Below are 20,156 nucleotides of genomic sequence, written 5' to 3'. Positions count from 1 at the left end.
GGGGCTCAACTCCTGTGGAGAGAGCCAGGGAGGAAGAGTCCAGGCACCAAGAAGCCCTGCTGCAACCTCCTCCCTTCTGCAGTCAGCATTACTGTGGAGACAAAGGAAACAAAAAAGCAAAGACTGCAAACAAGAGGAGCTGGCTATTCTTGATGGAGGTTTTCTCACTGCAAGCAGCCTGAATGGTTTGTAATCATCAGAAATGCTGCCACTGGAAATACCCTGGGTTTATGCTGCCAATTTGAGTGACTTCATGCAAGATTCTGATTGCTTCAGACTTTCTCTTCCCCCTCTCACTGACAAGTTGTAATTCACACCAGAAGCAATATCATCTAAGCTATTCTCAAAGCCTCTTCCATATTGTCTAGTCCTCACCCACCCCCAGATCCTTGAGATTTGTCTTCTGAATGAAGGCTGTAAATCTTTGTACAGAATGGTAGGAGAAGTTTGAGCATCTGAGTTATGTAAATGCAGCATCAATGGTACTTTTAACTGCAAGCTGATTGGGACTGTAAATGGAACACCAGTGATTTATAAGCCCAAGTGCTTCCTACATACAGAAATTGAATGATATTCATTGACCTTGAACCAAAGGCAGGATCCCTGAATTGTCCTCCATGCTGAGACAACCCATATCTGGGCTGGAGCTAAGCAGCTGCCTTGCATCCTACCTGTGCTGCTCATTTACCCTTGCCTCAGAATATGAAGAAAATGAACGTGGACCAGTTTCCAATGCTCTGAGTATTACTGGACAGTCCTGGTCCACATACAGCCCTTTTCTTACCAGAAGAGCTAATTTAGGTACTACCAAGTTCAAACATGAAACCAGTCCCTTGAGATTCTGCAGCACCATAAGGACCAGGATGTGGCAGACAGTGGTCACAATGGGCTGGAGGGATCAAGGAAAGGTGTGCTCACCTGACACAAAGGCCACTTTCTCCTTCAGTATGGGAAGGACATCAGCAGCTTTTAAACCATCATTTCGAAAAGAACCTGCAAAACAGAAAAACAGGAAAGTTACATTAAAAGAGAGCTCCCAGCTTCAGGGACACACCATGTTTCTCAAAATCAGACTGGAGGAAGGCTATAAATTACATAAAAGCACAACGAGACCCAAACGACTGCTAAACAAACAACATTAACATCAATAGAGATATGTTTGTTTAAAAAATTAAATACAGAGAATCAGCTCATTGCTCTATCCCTCAGAAGTTCTGAAAGGTTAACAAATTTTCTGTCACAGCACACATTGCAGTTAAAACAGCCACGATACACAGAGTATCATCACATAACCTCAGAAGGCTTTAACCCCTAGAGAGTAATACCAAACAACTTCAAGCACAGGCCCTTCTCGTTCTTTAGCCCAACCTTTTATACCCCCATGTTCATGCACTGCGCCTCTGTGCTCTCTGCTCCCTTTGGTGGTTGCTCAGTGCCCCTGGGCACCCCATGGCTCATTGCTGTCAGTGCTGCTCACCTGCTTTCCACAGCTGTGCCCATTGGGGATGAGGCTGGGCCAGCCCCACTCCCAATGACCACAAACTGTGCACCTACAATTTCCCACCAAGTAACCAGATTAATCTCTGCTGCCTTTTTCACAATACTATCACTTGGGAGATCCCCATCTTACAGAGCAAGCCAGGAGCCTTCTTCCTTCACTGTTCTGAACATAGCTAGGCAAAATTGCAGGGAACATGATAGCATATACACATCCATTTAGCATCAGCCTTTGAGACAGATTTACACAGGGGCCTAAAGAGAGCTTTTCCCCTTTGCCCCTTTCTGCTGTGCACAGCACAGCTGGGATGCAGCGGCTCGAGGTGGGACCACACTCAGAGGGAGGACATGCTCCTTATGAGTGGTTTGAAGCCCCAGCACATTCTCAGGGAATTCATGCTGTTTGATTACACATGAAGCATATCTGCACAGGTCATTTGCTTTCCATGAAATGTCAAACAACTTCAACTATCCTAAATATTCACCCAAGAAATCACAGTCTTTTACTCTCTTGGGAACAGAACTGCTCAGTTTCAGGTTCCAGCAGCATCTGTCTGCTCTGCAAAAGACCAGCAGTAAGGGATCATCCCAGAGCAAGTCAGACACTGCCATTCCCAGAAAAGGTGGGTTTGAAGGACACCTCTGCAGTTCCCCTGAAGAATAACTCATCCATCACTGGGTAGTGAATAATAGCCATCATCACAAATGATCTTCCATATGCCCTTAGATTTGTTCCAGCTCACCAAAGAATATAACATATTTGAAACCCTGTATTTTCACTTTCTGCCTTTCACAGGCAGGCAGTAACCATCATTCTTCTGAGATGGTGCCAGAGTTAGAAAGTCTTGTCACTAAGCAGTTTTCTAGAATCAGGGTAACATTGCTGCAGCCATCACACCCTCCTTGCTGAACACAGCAGATGGTACCTGACCAGTTGGGTGTGAAAGTGGGACTGGAGATAAAAGCTCCCCCTTTACATTGTCATCTTTTGCTGCCAACATGCAGCCTGCAAAGGCAAAGTGGTTCAATCCATGGAGACATTTGGAACAGACAGGAAGAAGACCAAAACATCCATTTTCAGCTATCTACAAGTGTTAAGTATTATTATGGTTGAGTTACTGGTTTTTGCCAGTCTCAGTCAGACTGTGCAACAAGGCTGTCTTGTACATGTAAATAGGTCCCTCCCTGGTGACCAAAGGCTACAGCTACCTCTCTGTGTCCCCTCTTGCTCTCAGGTGTCACCTCTGTGACACTCAGCCCCAGGAGATATGTAAGCTCACCAGCTAAGCCTTAAGCTAGTGAAAACTAGCACTTAAAGGAGTGAGGTAATTCAATGCAAGGCCAAGACCAACGTAACTGAAATTTGAACAGGCACTGCAGCAGAGTCCCACAGGATGCCTAAAGTGTGCATTGTGTCAATAAAGTGTTTTGGGACCAGGGAAATGAGTCCTGATTACTGAATTCTTTCTGCATTCAAGTAAACAGGACTTAGTGCACTCTGTGTTAAATACATGAGACTTGGCTATTAACTTATCCTCTTAACAAGAACAACCCCTCAGATCCCAGGCTATGGCTAGTTCTCACATCAAAGGTAGGAAGTTCTCAGCCACAGACATCATTTGGAATTTAAGAAGCTTTGTATATAAGCATCTCATCCAACCATGAAGCAAATGGGAACAGCAAATGTGCGAGACACATCACAAGGGTTTGAAGACACTCAAATGGAGTACAGGGCCAAATTTATCCAGCTGCAAGATCTGCAGTGTCAGTGTAAGTTGAGTTTTCCCCAGTATTCGTTAAATTTGTCAGGAAAATGGCAAAGTCAATTCTTAGGCACCCAACTGTGCAGCAGACAGAGTACAACTGAAATCTTTGTGAACATTGCTAAAAAAAGCCAGTGGGTGTATGTAAAGCACGCCATAAGGACTTCTTAGCAAGAACCCACTATACCGAGGGCTGAAGGCCAGTTTCAGAGACTCTCCTGCAAGGAAGGACTGCATTTCACAGAGGAAATACATGGAGACCAGGAGAAAAAGGTATGACTTTAAAAAATGGCCATCTCCTGAGCTGTAGCAGAGCAGGCTGCAGGCAAGGAGCTCTCTGGTAACAGCCCCGATATCCTGACTGGGCACAGGAGAGACAAGGAAAGATTTGAGTGGGGACAGTGCTGCAGCAGGCACCTCCCCCTTTCTCTTCCCCTATCGCCCAGGACAGGTCAGACAAACTCCAAAGTAAATGATGAATGAACTGAAAAACTGTGAGCCTGTCCTACAACCAGGAATAAACAATAAGTCCCAAGAGCTGCAAAACTTCCCTTGGGATGAAGAAGGAAGCTCTGAAAGACAGATCAGTGCCTAAAGCAATGCACAGTACTTAACAAATTGCACCTCATGACCCACAGATGCAGCCATGGCCAGTGTTTCCAGAGGTTGCTCCAGGTCCTGACAAAATTCCTGCATTGGAGGCTACATCTCAGAGCATGCTGTCAGGTTTCCAGCAAGAGCTGGGGCAAGGTATGCATAAATGGGAAACCAATGGCTCTAATAACGACTCCAAAAGCAACAGCCAATCTGTCTCCAGGAGGGGCCAGCATAGCAAAGATGCATTCCCCAGTTCGTAAGTTACTATAAGCATATCCCTAATGATGCTCATTTTCATCCTCTTCCCCAGCTGTTTCTAATACATTTGTTTTGTTTGTTTGCGTGCTGGATCCAAGGCCATGTCTGCAGAGCACCATCTCATTTTGCTGCAGAGCCCCATGCACACAAAGGCTTTGCAGCCTGCCCTACACCCCTCTGCTGCTCCTCTCAGACAGCCCTTCTGCAGCAGATGGACACAGACTGGCAGAGGGATGAAGGAAGGACAAGCTGAGCCATCCTGCCATTGGCCATGCATTGTTTTGCTGGTTCACCATCCTCATAAATGTGGCACTACACAACAGAGCCCCTCTTGCTTTCTACCTGCATGGTCTGCCAAGACAATTGAGCACTGCAATCATCCCTTTACCAAAAGAGAGGCACAGAGAGGATGGTGCTGTGACCCAGTCACCCTGCAGCCCCTCACACCTTCATCACATCCTGGTTTAGATGGTGCTCTGCTATCCATGGAGCAAGGACACCATGACTGGCCACAAACTTTTATTACTCCAGTGACCCAAGAAGAAAGCGCACCATGTCAGCCTGAGCAGCTGACAGCATTACATGTTCTTGGAAGCACTGAAGAATTCAAAGTGGATCCTCAGTATGGCTGATTCACATTTCAGGGCAGAGCAGCATCGCACGTGCACAGAACATCTCCTAGCAGGGATTCCCTGGGTGGCAGAAGCAGCTCACAGTTTTAGACAAGATGCTGTAATGAGAAGCCAGATGGGTGAGCTGAGAAGCTTAAAGCATGCTTCCACAGTAAATGCAGCAATCTTGAAATTGAGAAAATTTGTTTTTCTCTTGCACAAATGCCTCAATTGGCCTGGAGAGCTCACTGCCGAAGGACAGGGAGGTCAGCAGCTCAAGGGGCTTCCTGAACAGGTTGGAGATCAGCAAACAACAAACATCTCCAGAGAACTGTAAAGATTATTGAAATAAGCAAGAGTTTTGGAAAGAATGTAAGCCTACAGACTTTGAAGTGAAAGCCAAGCTCTAACTCTTGGAGTGAAAAATAAATTATCCCCAGAGAGAGCCCTGTGAGCTTTAGCATTTCTTTCTCAAAGCAGAGTGCAGGGTCTCTGCTGGAGACACCGTCTTGGGCTACATGGATCAATGGTCTGCTCCAGAGTGGCTTTTCCTAGAAAAGCTTCAGTTCTAATCTGAAAAATGCAGCTCTTGGCTTCAAATAAGATCAGCTGCTGGAAATATGGAAATACTTTCTATACTTAAAAAAGTATGCGTAGGCAAGAAGAAGGCCTCCTGTCAGAGCACTGCATGGGGCTTAATCACTTGGCTCCTGATGCCTTCTGCAAGAGTTGTTCATCCCAAGTCCCATGCAATGTTTCAGGAAAGGCAGCCCACATTCTCATAGTTCTCAGAACAGATTTGACTATTTAAAAACTTTGGCATAAAGTTTCTTTAACCAAACAAAACTGAACTCCTTGGGCTAAACCCATCCCTCGAGGAACTCCACTGGAGTCCAGGATGCAACAGTAGGATTAATCTGGTCCATATTTCTTCTTCCCCCAGCAAAGGCCTCTCTTGCATTTCTATACCTCCACCCCCCACACCCCAGTTTTTGGGGCATTTATCTCCCAGGTTTATCATAGCCTATTGCCTTTCTACCTTTTTGTTTCCCTGCCCCCCTCCAAGTCTCAGTGGAATTTATTTGTCTTTGCAGTACTGTTGTGTCTTGGCTTTCTACAACACACAAACAGAAGGGACGTCTGATGTGAGCAGAGAGAGGCAGAACAAAGGGGACTTTAGTATTCCCATTGTAGTCTTTGCAAACTGAGACACAGAGAGATTGACTTGTCCAGTGTCAGACAGAAAGTTTGTGCAGAGCTGAACCCTCATTTCCCCAATGCTTTCTCATACAAACATCCCTTTGTTTTCCAGCAGAATATAATCCTCCTTTTTCTTCTCTTTACACTTCTGTTTTCCTCCTCCTGCCCTTCTCTCTCCATTATTCTTTCCTTCTGCATTTATGCCTCAAATATTTACTTTGTGTGTGTGCTAAACCCCCTTTAACCCCTTCCTCCCCTTCCTGCAGGCTGTTGTCTGTCCCTGCAGGGCTGTGAGCCTTCCCAGTTTGATTTCTCTGCTTTTTCACAAGCCACACCGAGGGGCTTAGCCAAGGGCTGCTGGGGCCTTTGCCTCTGGGATTTTGCTGGCTGAGGCTCATTGGTTCAAAGGCAGAGAGGCCACAGCATGGCACAAGCATTTGGTTGAATAGAAGCAACATGTGCTCTGGACTAGTATTTTAGCACCATCTGGCAGAGATAAATGAGGCTGGACACTCTGCATCTGCCAATCCCTCCTCTGTGGACAACAGCCTGATCCTTGCTGCAAAGAAAGAGCATTTTGGTGCCCTGAGCTCCCCAGGAGCCTGCAAGGCTCTCCTGCCATCCTGCCCCACTGCAGGCAGCAGAAGAGCAGGCTTTGATTTCACAGAGGAAGGAAGGAAGGATTAAATTCAATTGAATCTAAAGACAGCACCAGAGAGAAAAAAACCACAAAATTAAGCTGTAAATATTATTACCAACTATTACTGAAGACTAACCCAGAACTACATACTTCTCCTTAATAACCAATAAAAGGTAATACCTGGTCTCACAGGAAGCTTTTAGGACTGCAGATTGGAGTGTGGCAGGAACAGGGTGAAAGGCAGGTTGGATTAGCACCACAGCCCTGGGGCAAGGACAGTGGCTGTCCCCCTCCATGCTCCTATGTTTGCTTTCCCCAGCCACCAGATCCAGTGTACAAACTGACACACAGATCCATGCCAAAGCTTCAAAGTTGCAAGAACCTTGGATACCAAAAAGATAGTCTGCACAAAAGATTAATCCCACTGCACCACATGCCACACTCTTTATCCCAGCTGAGACAAAAGTCACATGCATTACATTGCTGCATTTATTCTAAAATTAAAAGATCAATGTTGGGTTTACATGTAATAATTAGGCTCAGTCCAAGACTAATATTATTTTCTCTGTGTTTCTTCATACTGTCCTTCTTTTTATTAATTATACACCACTCCTGCTTGCTGAAATATCCTTCTGGTCACATCTAAGGGGTGGCAGTACTGAAGCCTACTTCCTCTTCCAAGTTTTGCCTGTGTATGTCAGAAGTCTGGCTGTTTTTCTCCCCCTCTACACCAACAGGAGGGTCCCTCTGATTTCTCACTGCTCAAATCCCCATACAGGGACAGCCCCTGCCAGCACAGCCCCTAACAGGGAGAGAGGCAGGGTTGGGGTTTGGGGGACCTTGCTAATTGCTGAGATTGTTATTCCTTCCACGGGGTACTTGGCAGCATTGAGCCTCCCAGCACAGCCTTTGAATGTCCACACATTTAAACAGTAGCCTCAGCTTGAAACCAAGCCAAAGAATGGGCAAGGCCTCAAGGAAGATAGTGGGGCTTGCAGCAAGCATGCAAATTCATTAGCATGCAAATTCATTAGCCTGTGTGCACGTGTGGCCTCTAATAAGCTGTGTTCAGCATCTGAAGCCCAAAACATCCCACCCAAGCCATCAGCCTGGCTTTGCCTTTTCATGTGGCACAAAACCATTCAAAGCATCACAAGGATACTGAATTTATGCAAAATCTGCAGCCGAGTCTCTGCTTCAACTTCATCCATGGGGGATTTTACTCATTTCATTTTAAACCTCCACTAATAGAGATGCCAAGATAATGCAATGGCTGTGAATCAGTTTTTTGCACATTTCCTTTTCATTTTCATCAGGACTTTGGAATCAGGCTGAGATCTTTCAGTTCTTACACTTAGAAAAATAATTAGACATCATAGGTAGCCCTGTGGACAGCACATTTGACTGCTAGTCAAAAGACTTGGCTCTATTTGTGGTTCTGCTCCTAAATTGCTTTATGATCCTGAACAAGATGTTTTAACTGCACCAGATCTTGGTTTCCCTCTCTACAGAACAGAAATAATGACTGCCCACATTAGCAAAGCACAGTCAGGTTCACAGACCTCAAAAGCACCTTTCAAACATGAATTAATTTTGTCTGAAAAAAAACCTGTCCAAGTTCTCTGAGGCAAGGAACTGTTGCAGTGCATTTTTATAGACAGGCAAAAATGAGGAATCGAAGTAGGAAAGACTTGCTCTGGTGATCACAGAAAGACTTTCTGGGAAGGAATGGGAGATGTTAAGAGAGCTGGAAAAATTAGATCATCTGACACAAAATCCTGTGTTTTATTTCTTAAGTGTACAAGGGATAGATGTGCTGCCCTAGAGGGAAATAAGTATATTCAGCACCTTAAGATTTTAGTGGATAAGTTTCTTGCCATCTACAGATTGCTCTGCACATCAGTGACCACCCAGATGCAAGTCTTTTATGGTGTTAATAAACAGCTACGGGCCATTTGTAATCTGAAGTCACATTTTAAACACGGCCATGGTCTCTATCCAGGCCAAGTGTGCATGAATATTTTCTTTTCATTTCACTCCCCTCTCAATTACAATTGGGTTTCTTATGGAAACATTCCTGAGAATTTTATAATCCCATAAAAAGTTTAGAACTGCTGATGGATTCCTGCATGAAGGATGCAGGCCCTCTTTGAAGCTGTAGAGGCTGGGTACCCCAGGTCCCATCCTCTATTAAATTCTGTAGATTAGAATAATATCTTTTAACTGGCACTGATTTAGTCAGCAGGCTTTTCCCAAAAAGCTGCAAAAGGGCATCTCCCAGCACCTGTCACATAGCACAGGGTTTTCCACCCATATCCCAGAAAGCCTCCTACTCACATCCTGGAGGTCCCCAGCCATCAGTAACTTCTCCAGGACAAAAAATTAAAATAAAATATCTAATTAGGTACAACATTGAGGAGGCACTTTGCTGAAACGCCAGCCACACAAAGGAACCATATGCCAGTGCCCCAAGTGTGCTTTGCAAACATCTGCCTCTCAGGGGATTTCATGCCAGACACTAAGAAAGCAACTTTAATTAGAGGCCAATTGAAATCCTTGTCCCAAAGCCTATGACTGCCCTAAAAAAGAAAAAAAAAATATCCTAAAAAAACAAGGCAATTGCTTTTCCCCCCAGGTTTAAAAACACTCCACATTTTCTCTTCTTAATTTTTCTGACAGAGTTTAACATCCCCCATCCAAACAGATTGACAAAGTTGCCACTGCCTTCAGAAAAATCCCTGTCCAGGAAGGATGGCTGTGTCAAATATGAATGTCAGAGTGGGTTTTAAATTAGTCATTTTTGACTGTGGTTCATTCAACATTCACAAACCAGCACCTCACAATTAATTAGGCTTACATTTCCCCTGCCTCACGTCGCCTCAAATCCCTTCTGACCGGATACATTTCTGCCTTTGCTCATCTCCTTTGGACCCTCTTTCTTTCTGCCAGGGCTTATGATTTCAGCTTGCAGCTATTGTGTCATCCTGGGAAGCTGAATTTAAAAAAAAGAAAGAAAGAAAAAAAAAGGAATAAAAGAAAACCTAAATCTGCAATTCAAAGGGGAGTTTTCCCTTCCTGTGCATGAATTCCCTGGTTAGGGATAAGGCAAGATCCAGGCCCTAAGCTCTTGACACAGGGCAGGCAAAATTAGGAACTGTCCCTGCAGACGGGTACAGGGAGAGCAGCCAAAGCCCTGGTGGGATCACAGAGGCTGCTCACACCCCAGGGCAGGACACAGTTCATCCAAACAGGGCAGTTGCAGGTCTCTGGGTAAGGCATCTCTGGACAAACCCAGCAAAACCCAGGCAGCAAGAGGAGCAGCAGCAAGCACTCCAGCTGACCTGAGGCAGAGCTCAGGGACACATCAGGCAGCTCCATCAGGAGCCAGGGAAAGGCTCACGGTGCACTGTCATGCTGGGCTGCTCCAAGAGCTGCCTCCACCTGGGGAGCAGGACCTCCTGTCACACCCCACTCTTCTGTCTTTATTACAATTTCCCAGGGTTCGCTCCTCTGCAAACCAATCCACAACCAATGCCAGGGCCTGTGCACAGCCCACTGGCAGCTGGCTTCACATTGCCCACACCTCTCTGACCAACCTGAACTGGCAAGCAGCAGCAGCTCCTCCGAGGCTCTGCCCAGGAAACGCTCTGGGTGTAACAGCAACACCTTAACTCCCCCACCAGCATCCCACATCCAAACAAAACCAGGGCAAACATTTTACATACATCAGCGGGAGGGGGAAGGCAAGACACTCACAGGACTAAATAATTTATCTGCCTCTCTTATGGATGCTGACATTTTTGACACACATTAAACATTAATGAAAATCATTTTATGGATGGCTGAGTCATGCCAGTCAATGGATAATCTCCTGCCTCTCCACCTGCCCCTTTCACCCTCATCTGGCTCCTATCTCAGAATGCAGCCACTTGTAACTCTGCCCTCTGAAAGAGGCCAGGCTCCCCCAGATGCCAAAGAGCAGAGCAAAATCACCAAGGGGGCTGAACAGACCCCAGTGAATGCCTGGATGAGAACCGAGCCCACGGAGCCCTAACCCCACTGCAATTAAATTCACAAACCTGCTGTTTTGTTAATTAGCTAACACGAGATGCCATGAATCATTTTGGAAAGCAAATTACCTCCCTGATTTCCAAAAGCTTCCTAGCCGCATTTCTTTTTTTAACTTACTATTTTTTCCTTCTCTCAATGTATAAATGCCAATTAAATTACTGCCTGCCTCTGTTTAATCTAATGTTAGCCTACTCATATTTTCAGCTGCTCCCTGATGCCAGTATGGCCCCTTATGCCCAAATCTCTTTAGCATGCTGGTATAAATGTTTATAGCCCTAAGTCTTAGTGCTGTAAGAACCTCGACATTTTTGTGCTAAAAACCTGTGATGTTATTGTAATGATGAATTTAAAAGGATCAGCAATAGGTTGAAAATGCAGCTTTCCTTTAGTTTGTTCCAGCTAAAGATGCATATAAAGAGATGACTGGGATTAAAGTCTCATGAGTTGTCTGGATCTCTTTCTGGACAAGCAGCCCTTAAATTTGCTGAAATTATGTAACCAGAAGGTAGAGTTACAAAAATCCACTGGGCACGTTTCAAACACAGAGGGTATGCATTCAATCTCATCTATCACAGAATCATAGAACCACAGAAGCTGGAAAAGTCCTTTAAAATCATCAAGTCCAACTGTTAACCCAGCACTCCCAAATACACCATTAAACCCATTGGACTGTGATTCTGCACACCAGAGTTACCAGGAATATGTTGTCCATCCCAAACATACCTTTCTTTATGGAACAGGCGAAAAGATTAACACCTAAATTCAGCAAATTGCCTTTTTTCACAAAGGGGGAGCTCAGAGCTGCACAAATAACTGGCTACAGGTTAATGAGATCTGACTGATCTCCAGAGGGTACAAGCTGCTGCTCTATAGATCCTGGACAGCTGGAGTCAGATGACCATCCAACTCCTCCCTGAAACACAGGGAAATAGTCTGGGGCCTCTTTCCAGCCCACTGCCAGGTTGCACTTTTTCTTTCAATGGAGGTGACAGAAGTACAATATATTGGTGATGATATTTTAATTTCACAGATTGAATTATAAAATCCTTTTCCCACACACATTTTCCCATCTGAACGGATTTTACTGGTTGGTGGTTTCACTGAGCAGCATGCCCTGCAAAAAACAGCATTTCCAGGCAGGACGAAATAGTCAAATTCAATGTGTTAGTAACAGTCCACCAAGTTTATAAGATAGGTTTCTAAAGATAGGGAAATTATATTTTGATCTGAGATGACCTATTGCAGCCTTGCTACAGGTGGCTGTTGAGCCTCCCTCAAGCATAACATTGTGGAGCAGACACCAGTATAAATCAAGCAAAGTCAACCAAAGGACATTGAATACCTTCAGTAAATAAGATATGAGGAGAAAACACAGCTTCTCCCACATCTCCTACTGCAGGTGAGTTTTCACTCCTTTGGCTGCTGCAGTTTTAATAACCAATTTTTGTATTTCTCTCCAGCCAGGAGTTCATGAGTTCATCCTGCATAAACATCTGATGCCAGGCATCCCTGCTCTCCCACACAAACATGCAACCACACACACCTTCCTATATTTGGCTTCTAGCTTTGCTGATAGAAGAACAGATCACGTATTTCCAACCTACAACTCAGATCAGGGTTTCCATGACCTTTTCCTGCAAGCTCCAGCTCTGCTGCTGGAATGGCTTGTTCATTATGTTAGTTGTTCAATAACTCTTAGGCACTTAATACTGCTTTGAATAAACAAGTCACAGTTAGAAGTCAATGAAACATTAGGAGCGATGACAAATCAGAAATAGCAAACTAACTGCACAAAGGAATAGAAAGAAATGCAGTTAAGTTTTTCTGCCTGCTCACAAAGAAAAGCAGAGTGAAAGATGGACTGGAGAGAACAGATTCATCATGCTTTGGCTTCATTACTATAATAATTAATTTATATTAGCAGGTGCACATTAGGAAGATTTGTTTCCACCCCTCTGCCACCACCAGCTGGTGCAGCATGCATGTGTCAATCATGGGAAAAAGTGGCTGTGCTGATGCCCTCAGCATCTCTTACGTCTGCATCCTGCAGCTTTGTCATGGCTCCAGTCAGCAGCACTGGTAGGGATGCACAAACACATCACAGAGAGCAGTTTTACCCCAAAGGGCTTCAAGTGACCATGGTGGGACACAACCAGACACATAACTTCATTTGCCATATTTCATGGGAGCTGACTGATGGCAGAGTGCAGGTGTCATGGCCAGGTATTTGATACAGGACATTTATATTAGCCTTTTATAAATGTGATATTTATAAAACTGCACTGGAAAAGTAGCCATGACATTCCACCCAGAGCTTTTGCTCCTGAGGAACATAGCATGAAAATGTTCATGAGTCCTCAGCTCTCTGGTTTATATCTCACCCAGTGGGTCCCACTGCAGGATTTGGCCCAATATAAGAGTTCTCAGATATTACTTGGGACTGAGAGGTCCAGAAAAATTTCCTCTTGATAATGCCTACTTACATCTTGTGATCTGATGGAAATTCAGCCTGTGGAAATACATCTACCCCCTCTCTCACTTTTCCTAGGAAGCCCTATCAAATGTTGTGATATCCATTTATAGCAACTCCAGAAAGCTGAGATACATGACACTAGCTACTAATGAAAGCTGGAGGATAAAGCAATAATGACATCTTGGGAACAAAAAATACATACTGAAATATTATAGAAAGAAAGTTATCAGGCAGGAGATATACAAAATTCAATTTTCTGAGTGCTATACTGGCTTAAATGATACAAACAATCTTTTCATGATCACCAAATGAAGCTTTTTGGAAAATGTTTTGTGAACTCACACACAGAGAAAAAAACAAAGAGATAAATAGTGTCATCTTCCCCTGCACTGAAGTACTGAGTACACTGCCTGCTATAAGACTACTGACAATTAAGGATGTATCACCCTGAGCAGTATCTCTGTCTGCATGTATCTGATCTGCTCATTACCATCATCCTCTGCCACACAGCACAACCATGCACTTCATGGAATAAATGTCCATTGAAGCCACAGTGGCAAGTCAGCTGAGCACATAAATTGCCCAGGTTCTACCCGGGGACAAGAACAATTATTTTTCCAAATCCACTTTAAAACCCTGACTAAAGAATACTTTCTGAAGAGGTCAAGCCCTGATGATAGCTAGTACTTTCAAATGAATCTTTGTTATTGCCCAAATACAAAGAGCTGTTTTAATGCATCATGACAGCAGAATGCCTCTTCCCAGAGCGAGCTCACCCGCATTTCTGCAGATCATCACTTAAGTGTTCCATAAGTCATACAACTTTCTGGCTTTGAAAGATTGCCCTTTGATGTCCAATAGACAGATGTCAGCATAAAAAGATAGGGAGGGGGAAAAGTCCAAGCTCTGCACAGCCAGCAAGAATCAAGAGAACAGCAGTGAGCTTGTCTGTGGAGACCAAGCAAGCAATAGCAGCTGAGCTATCTCCTCATCCCTTTGCTTTCAAAAACTGTTTAGCAATAACACAGCTACAAAAATGTCAGTAAGGCGAAGTGCCCTAAGTCACCAGTACCTGTCAGTGGCTCTGCAACCACTTAACAGCACCACTAGCTCAGGAGCACCCACCATGGATAGAAATCCAGCAAAACAGTGCACTTGAAGCCATAACACAAGTCAGTCCCTTGGGTGTCAGCTGTTTGGGGAACAGTGTGATGTAACTTACACTACCACTGTCACTGCTGTTCCAGGGATAAACAGAAGGCTTCTGTCACCACTGTTTTCAATCCAGTCCTTTTCATAAGCATTGCCATTCAACTATAATGATTGTTTTGTTATGTGTGGTTCTACTCGGAAAACTGACTTCATAAAAACAGAATCATGGAGTTCATGTTTATTGCATCTCAATGATTTCCAGATCAGATGCAGTCAGTTTACAAGTAAAAAAGATGTTTGGTTTGTTTTTCCAACTACCAGGTCTACAAACTCATGCTGGGATCTAGAAGTTAAGTTGTCATCTTTTTGGCTTGTACAACTGCAAGAGGAATGAAAAAGAAATCTGCTCGCCTGCTCCTGGAGCAGCTGTGTACTTCCAGCTTCAACAGAGATAATAAGGAATAAAAATGAAGACAATATTTTCCAACCCACTTATCTAATTCTGCACTCCAGGGCTCTAGAAAGGTAACCTGATTTTAAAAGCTACTCCAAGGGCAATCCAAAGTGACAAGACTTAAGTACCACTTAAAATTTTTACTGCATATTTAGGTACATAAATAGTATGTACCTAACTTTAGACACCCATTTTTCAAAACTGTTCCCCTTAATTTAGTCAGCAAATTAATCAGATTTGCATGTGATTACACATAGATAGAAGATCATTTCTGTAGGAAGGTGTTATTTTTATATAGACACTTGTCGGAGAAGAATTGCACGTTAAACTAAGATTTATGTACGCAGGCTGAGTCGACATTAACTATTTGACAGCTGTAAATTACTGCATTACAGACATGGCCAATTTGCTTACAGAGACCCATGTGCTCACATGTAACTTAACCATTGCTCAGCTGCCTGTCTGTAAACCCCAGTGTTATAAGGGTTAGCAGGTATCCCTTATAGCAACTCTGACAAGTTGCAATCAGGTTTCTGAGCCCCATTATCTTGCATATGAAAGAAACAAGATGTTCTAGGGGCCGAGGAGGAGATTAGCTTTCTACCATGCTGACATACAGATCCTCTAACTATTTGTCACATCTTCTATGAGTTCCCTACAGGAAAAATTTTCAGCCATGCCTTGGCTTCTCCTCATTTCATCCCCCAATATATTCAGCTCTTTCCTCTGGGCTCCTGTGCCAAATGGCTTTGGATGCCACCAGTCAAACATATATTATACCCATAGGGCTGCTCTGTGGATCCCAGTATCACCTCGAGCCTTGTAAAGGGTTTGCAGAAGAATTAGCTTTGAGGCATTTGTGAAACACAGATTCATGGAGGGCAAACTGAGGGAACATTGGCTCTGTTATCCAGCTGACACAAAGCTTTCCTTCGTGTACAGGTGCACTAATGCTGACCACCCCATCCAGACCTGTGCTTTGCCTCCTCCATCCTTGTGCCTCAGGCAGTTAATGACAATGTCTGATGGCAACCAAAGAGAAAATGCATAAGAGCTTACAGGAAAAGTGGGCTGAAAATAAAGGCTGGGAACATGGCCAGCATTTGCAGATGTACTGAGTTAGCGAGTTCTGAGGAACGTTCCAAAACATTAGCCAGTGTTACACACCCAGCCTTTCCATGCTGGTTTCATAAGCCAAAGGTGCCTGCTTGCAAGGGCAGTCCTGCCAGGCCATCCCTGCAGCTTTACTGCGGCTTTGCTCCCATTGCTATCTCCCTCCAACAAGGAGGAGCGAGGGTGCTTAATTAAATCCAAATGCTAACATTTTTAGCTAAGTGTAAAATTGTTGATTTGGAAAGCAGCGCACCTGGCTTTCATCATTAAGGAGCGCTGTGATCAATATAACATCAGGCCAATTATGGCTGTTATGGTGCTGAGAGATGTATTTCTGTTCTCTGGATCTCTTTATGCATTCAGGTGTAAGCTAAGCAAGTGCAGCATCAAATGCTAATTGTGCTGCTTAGGACATACTCCCAAGGAGTCCCATCAATCACACAACCTTTTAGTGCCAGGCAATTGCCAATCCTTTCCCAGACAGCCCCAGCCAAGGTCCTGCCCATGATGATGAAATCCGCCTGCAGATTTTAGAAGCTCACAGTCACACAAGGCAAGGCTGCTGCGCCTGCAACAAGCCACTGCTGACTTGCCTTCATAAACTGCCAAGGGGACTCTGAAACAAGCACAGTGAGAAGGAATGGGTGTACTTGTGGCTCACTCCATCCTCCAGATGATATTTTCCCAGCAGCAGTCACAGCATGTGCTATTTGAGTCATCCTCATCTGAGAATGCAAATAGTTCCCAACTGGTAGCACAGCGTTTCTGCTTGCAGGCTGAGAGCTCAGCTTCTCCCCCAGTGCTCCAAGCTGAGCCCAGTCCTGGAGAGCCACGGGCTGCTCCGTGGCAGGGGAAGGGCCTTGTACAGATGGCATGGAAGGATAGCAGACAATGAAATACTTGGGGCTGGAGGGAAAATTGAGCCCTCACGACACCAGTGGCTTTAGACTTCGGATTAAACCCTGTCCTTTGTTATGTTGACGCAGACAGGAGCGGCACTTGACAATATTCAGAGAATTGTGGATTTACCCCACTGAAACCATCCTTCGACACTTCTGTGAGACTTCATCATGGTCTCTCTGCAAATTATTTTAATTCTTTATAGGAAGAAATGGATTTGCCTTGTCATTTACAGCACAGAATGTTGCATAGTTACTTGAATTTTCATGAAAAATAACATTTAATTGGAATCTAAGTTGATTAAATTCAGATATCTGAAAGCAAAAGCAGCATTTTGTGGGAAGTTGCAATTATTCCAGACAACAAAAAAAAAAGCAGAAAATTCAGAACTGAGTTAAATGTAAAAGCAAACCGCTATGGCTGAAGTATGAAAGCAGTGTTTAGGCACACAAGCAACAATGCAGAGCCTCCAGGGATATCAAGGAAGGAGTACACAACTATGGGTAGGGCACAGTACTACTGATAGCAGCAGATTAAATTGATATTGAAAGCCCTTTCCAGATTAAATTGATACTGAAAGCCCATTTCATTTTTTTATCTTTCCCTTATTAAATTATTTTAGGATGAGGAGAAAAAGACCACATATCCGTCTGCTAAGAGTAACACAGAGGTATGCTACATTAATCTGGCAAAAAAGCCATCATGGACAATGCATTGGCTAAAAGCCTCAGGTTGTATATCTTACTCAAAGTCGCTTATAAATTAATTTAGCCAAAGAAACAGTTACTGACTTATAAACATGGGGTGTTTCTAGCCATTTATTTAAAATAGCAGATGATGGAAACACTCAGACATCAGTACAGGTCCCAATCCATTTTGGTGGCTTGTTTCAGAAAACTCTTGAAAAATTAACATTAAATCTACACTCGCATTTTACTCCTTGGAAGGAAATGGCCTTCTCTTCCATGGTGTACCCTCTCTGAAAGCCTGTGGAGAACATAACCCATGTCACAGTGAGGCAGAAAAAAGCTGCAGGTGGCCCAATATGTGAAATCTTCCCCCAGTGCCATGCGGCTCTACCTGGGGTCTTGCTGTGCCAGCTCTCATCTCCAGGAAGCTCTGACATTTTCCTTGGTGGTCCCAGGATGAGGAAGGCTAATGGTTCTCAGGGCTACCAGAAACATTTGGTTTTTAATCCTGGCCACTGACACAACTTGTGATCACAAGCAAATCGTTCAGTCTTCCAGCATCTTGGTGCACCCATATGCTGGGGACAGTGTGTTTCCTTGCCTCCTGAGAGCAGCCACAGAGCCTGGAAGCAGCATCTTGTCTTTCCACTGGCCAAGAAAATTTCTTACCATCAGTGCTACGTGGGTGTTTTTTCTGTATGGTTTGCTCAGAGCGAAAGGAAGAAAGCAAAGATATAAAGATATAAAGATGTTCTCGAAAGAAAATGCCCATCTCTAAAAAAGTGATAAAGTATTCAAGTGCCACACATTAGCACCGCTGCCAAGTGAAGTATTAAGCAATTAGTCTGCTGATGGCTTGAACTTCACTGGGTGTAATCTAATTTACCACCAGTGCAAGCCAAGTATGTTTCCAGAACATGGTGGTCAGAGAGAGCCACTCCCAGCTGCCCCACTGCCCTGTCCCGACCCAGTGAAGACCTTCAGTTGCAACCCAGCACTCAGCGCAAATATTTAGTGAAGGAAGGGACAAATCAGAGTGGCAAATACTGCATTCAGAAATTCAGAAAGAAAACCAGCTTGTCTGAGTCATCCCTGAGCTTTTAACACACACACATCTGAGCAGGGTTGCTCCTATTCTGGAACAGCCACCATGGAGAACAGTAACGCAAATCTACTGTGTGGGCAAAGGGAGAGAGGTATGGGGAAGTCAAGTCCCTCTCTGGGGTCGTGCAGGGGGTTATCACAGACAGAGCCCTGTGCCATGCACTGCCTGGCCTCCCCTGACACAGACCAGGACCCAACCAGGCACTTGCTTATCCTCCACGCTGCAGATGTTTACGGGTGTTTTTACTAAACACTTCAAAAAGGTGCCTGTCTCAGAAGTCTGTTTACACATTCTCAATCTTATGAGCTTTCAAACATTTCATTAGATCTGAAATTCCCACCACAGCAAGTGGTGATCCTCGGAAGGTACAGAGTCTAGTTGGTAGAAGAGGCATTTAAGCACAGAGTGGGTGTTAGCCTAAATCTATTCCTCCTCATGTCTTCCTTATATCTGACAAAGATTGCACAAAATTTCTGAGTACCAAAGTTGGCAGATTTGAAAATAAAGCATGAAGCCACATATCCAATTGCCTGGATACTGGAGCATATAACTCCTCCATCTATGAGCTTAAAGGCTGCCAACACAGTTGCAGAGAGGAGCTGCTGTATGGGGCAACAAGCACAAGTCTTTTGTAAAACAGTTTTTGCAAAGCAGGAACACTTGGTCACCAAACCCATCACCTTCAACTTTTAAGGTATATGCCCCAACTTGGTGTGGCATATTCAGTGAAACAAGGACAAAAATTTGGTCCTCAAAGGGAAAACCTATACACTCAAATCTGGAGTAATCAGTTTTTTGTCAAGGGAACCAGAACTGATGCCAAATTACCTCTCACTTAAAATGCTTGTTCCTTATGGTTACATGTCAGGTGCTAAGCAGGACATGGAGAGGGAGATGGCAGTCAGAAATGTTTCACGTGTGGCTAAAAACCAGAGAGCTTCAGAAAGACTCCCCCTGCTCCCAGTCTTTGAGCCAGAGAATCACATCTGGACCAAAAGCTGAAGAGAAGACTCATCAGAGGCACCACAGCTTCCTACTCTGGAATATTTGGTTTATGGAGTCTGTGATTTTACATTGGGTAAACTAACCAATAATGTGGCTAAAGAAATGAAAAAGAAATGCATACCAAAAATGAGGAAAAAATAGCAATGGGCAGAAATGTTATATGATGCTATGAACGACTAGGTTATCTTTTGTTGCATATAGGTAAAACCTTATAGAAGGAACGCCTTGTAAAATCATGGCTTAGGCCTGTTACTTCAGAGAAGTAGAAAAGGACTGTGAGAAAGTGACTCTGCTGAATTAGAGGCAGAAAAACAAGTTATGCAACGATTGTGTGTTCACATTGTGGAATATGGTGGTTGGTTGAATTATGTTTGTTCTGTTTTAAAACTAGGTAACTGATAATGAGCTAACTGCCTAAAAAAACCTGGTTTTGCAATAAAGCAGCTGTCCTTTGCACTGCCTGGGGACTCTGTATCACTGTGGACCCCCACCCACAATCTCTGTCCTTCATTCCACTGTCCTGTGAGGGAAACCAGGTCTCACACAGGACTTGTAGCTGAGGCTCAAATCTGTTCCTCCAGACAGGAGATACATCCAAGGTCTCCTATGCATCTCCATTACAGTGGGT

General features: G+C 44.2%; 1 protein-coding gene across 2 annotated transcripts in view; it reads right to left on the bottom strand.

The window, feature by feature from the left end:
- The window catches only part of KALRN (kalirin RhoGEF kinase), a 466,317-nt gene that overhangs the window by 312,516 nt on the left and 133,645 nt on the right, over positions 1-20,156 (bottom strand). For both annotated transcript variants that reach the window (XM_059476128.1, XM_059476127.1), the window contains exon 2: positions 919-993. In XM_059476128.1, the coding sequence (XP_059332111.1) occupies positions 919-993 (75 nt within the window). The remainder of the gene's footprint in view (positions 1-918; positions 994-20,156) is intronic.

Source organism: Ammospiza nelsoni, chromosome 7 (genome assembly GCF_027579445.1).
Source record: "Ammospiza nelsoni isolate bAmmNel1 chromosome 7, bAmmNel1.pri, whole genome shotgun sequence".
Taxonomy (NCBI): Eukaryota; Metazoa; Chordata; class Aves; order Passeriformes; family Passerellidae; genus Ammospiza; species Ammospiza nelsoni.
The sequence above is the reverse complement of the archived record's forward strand: the minus strand, read 5'-3'. Positions and strand labels throughout refer to the sequence as shown.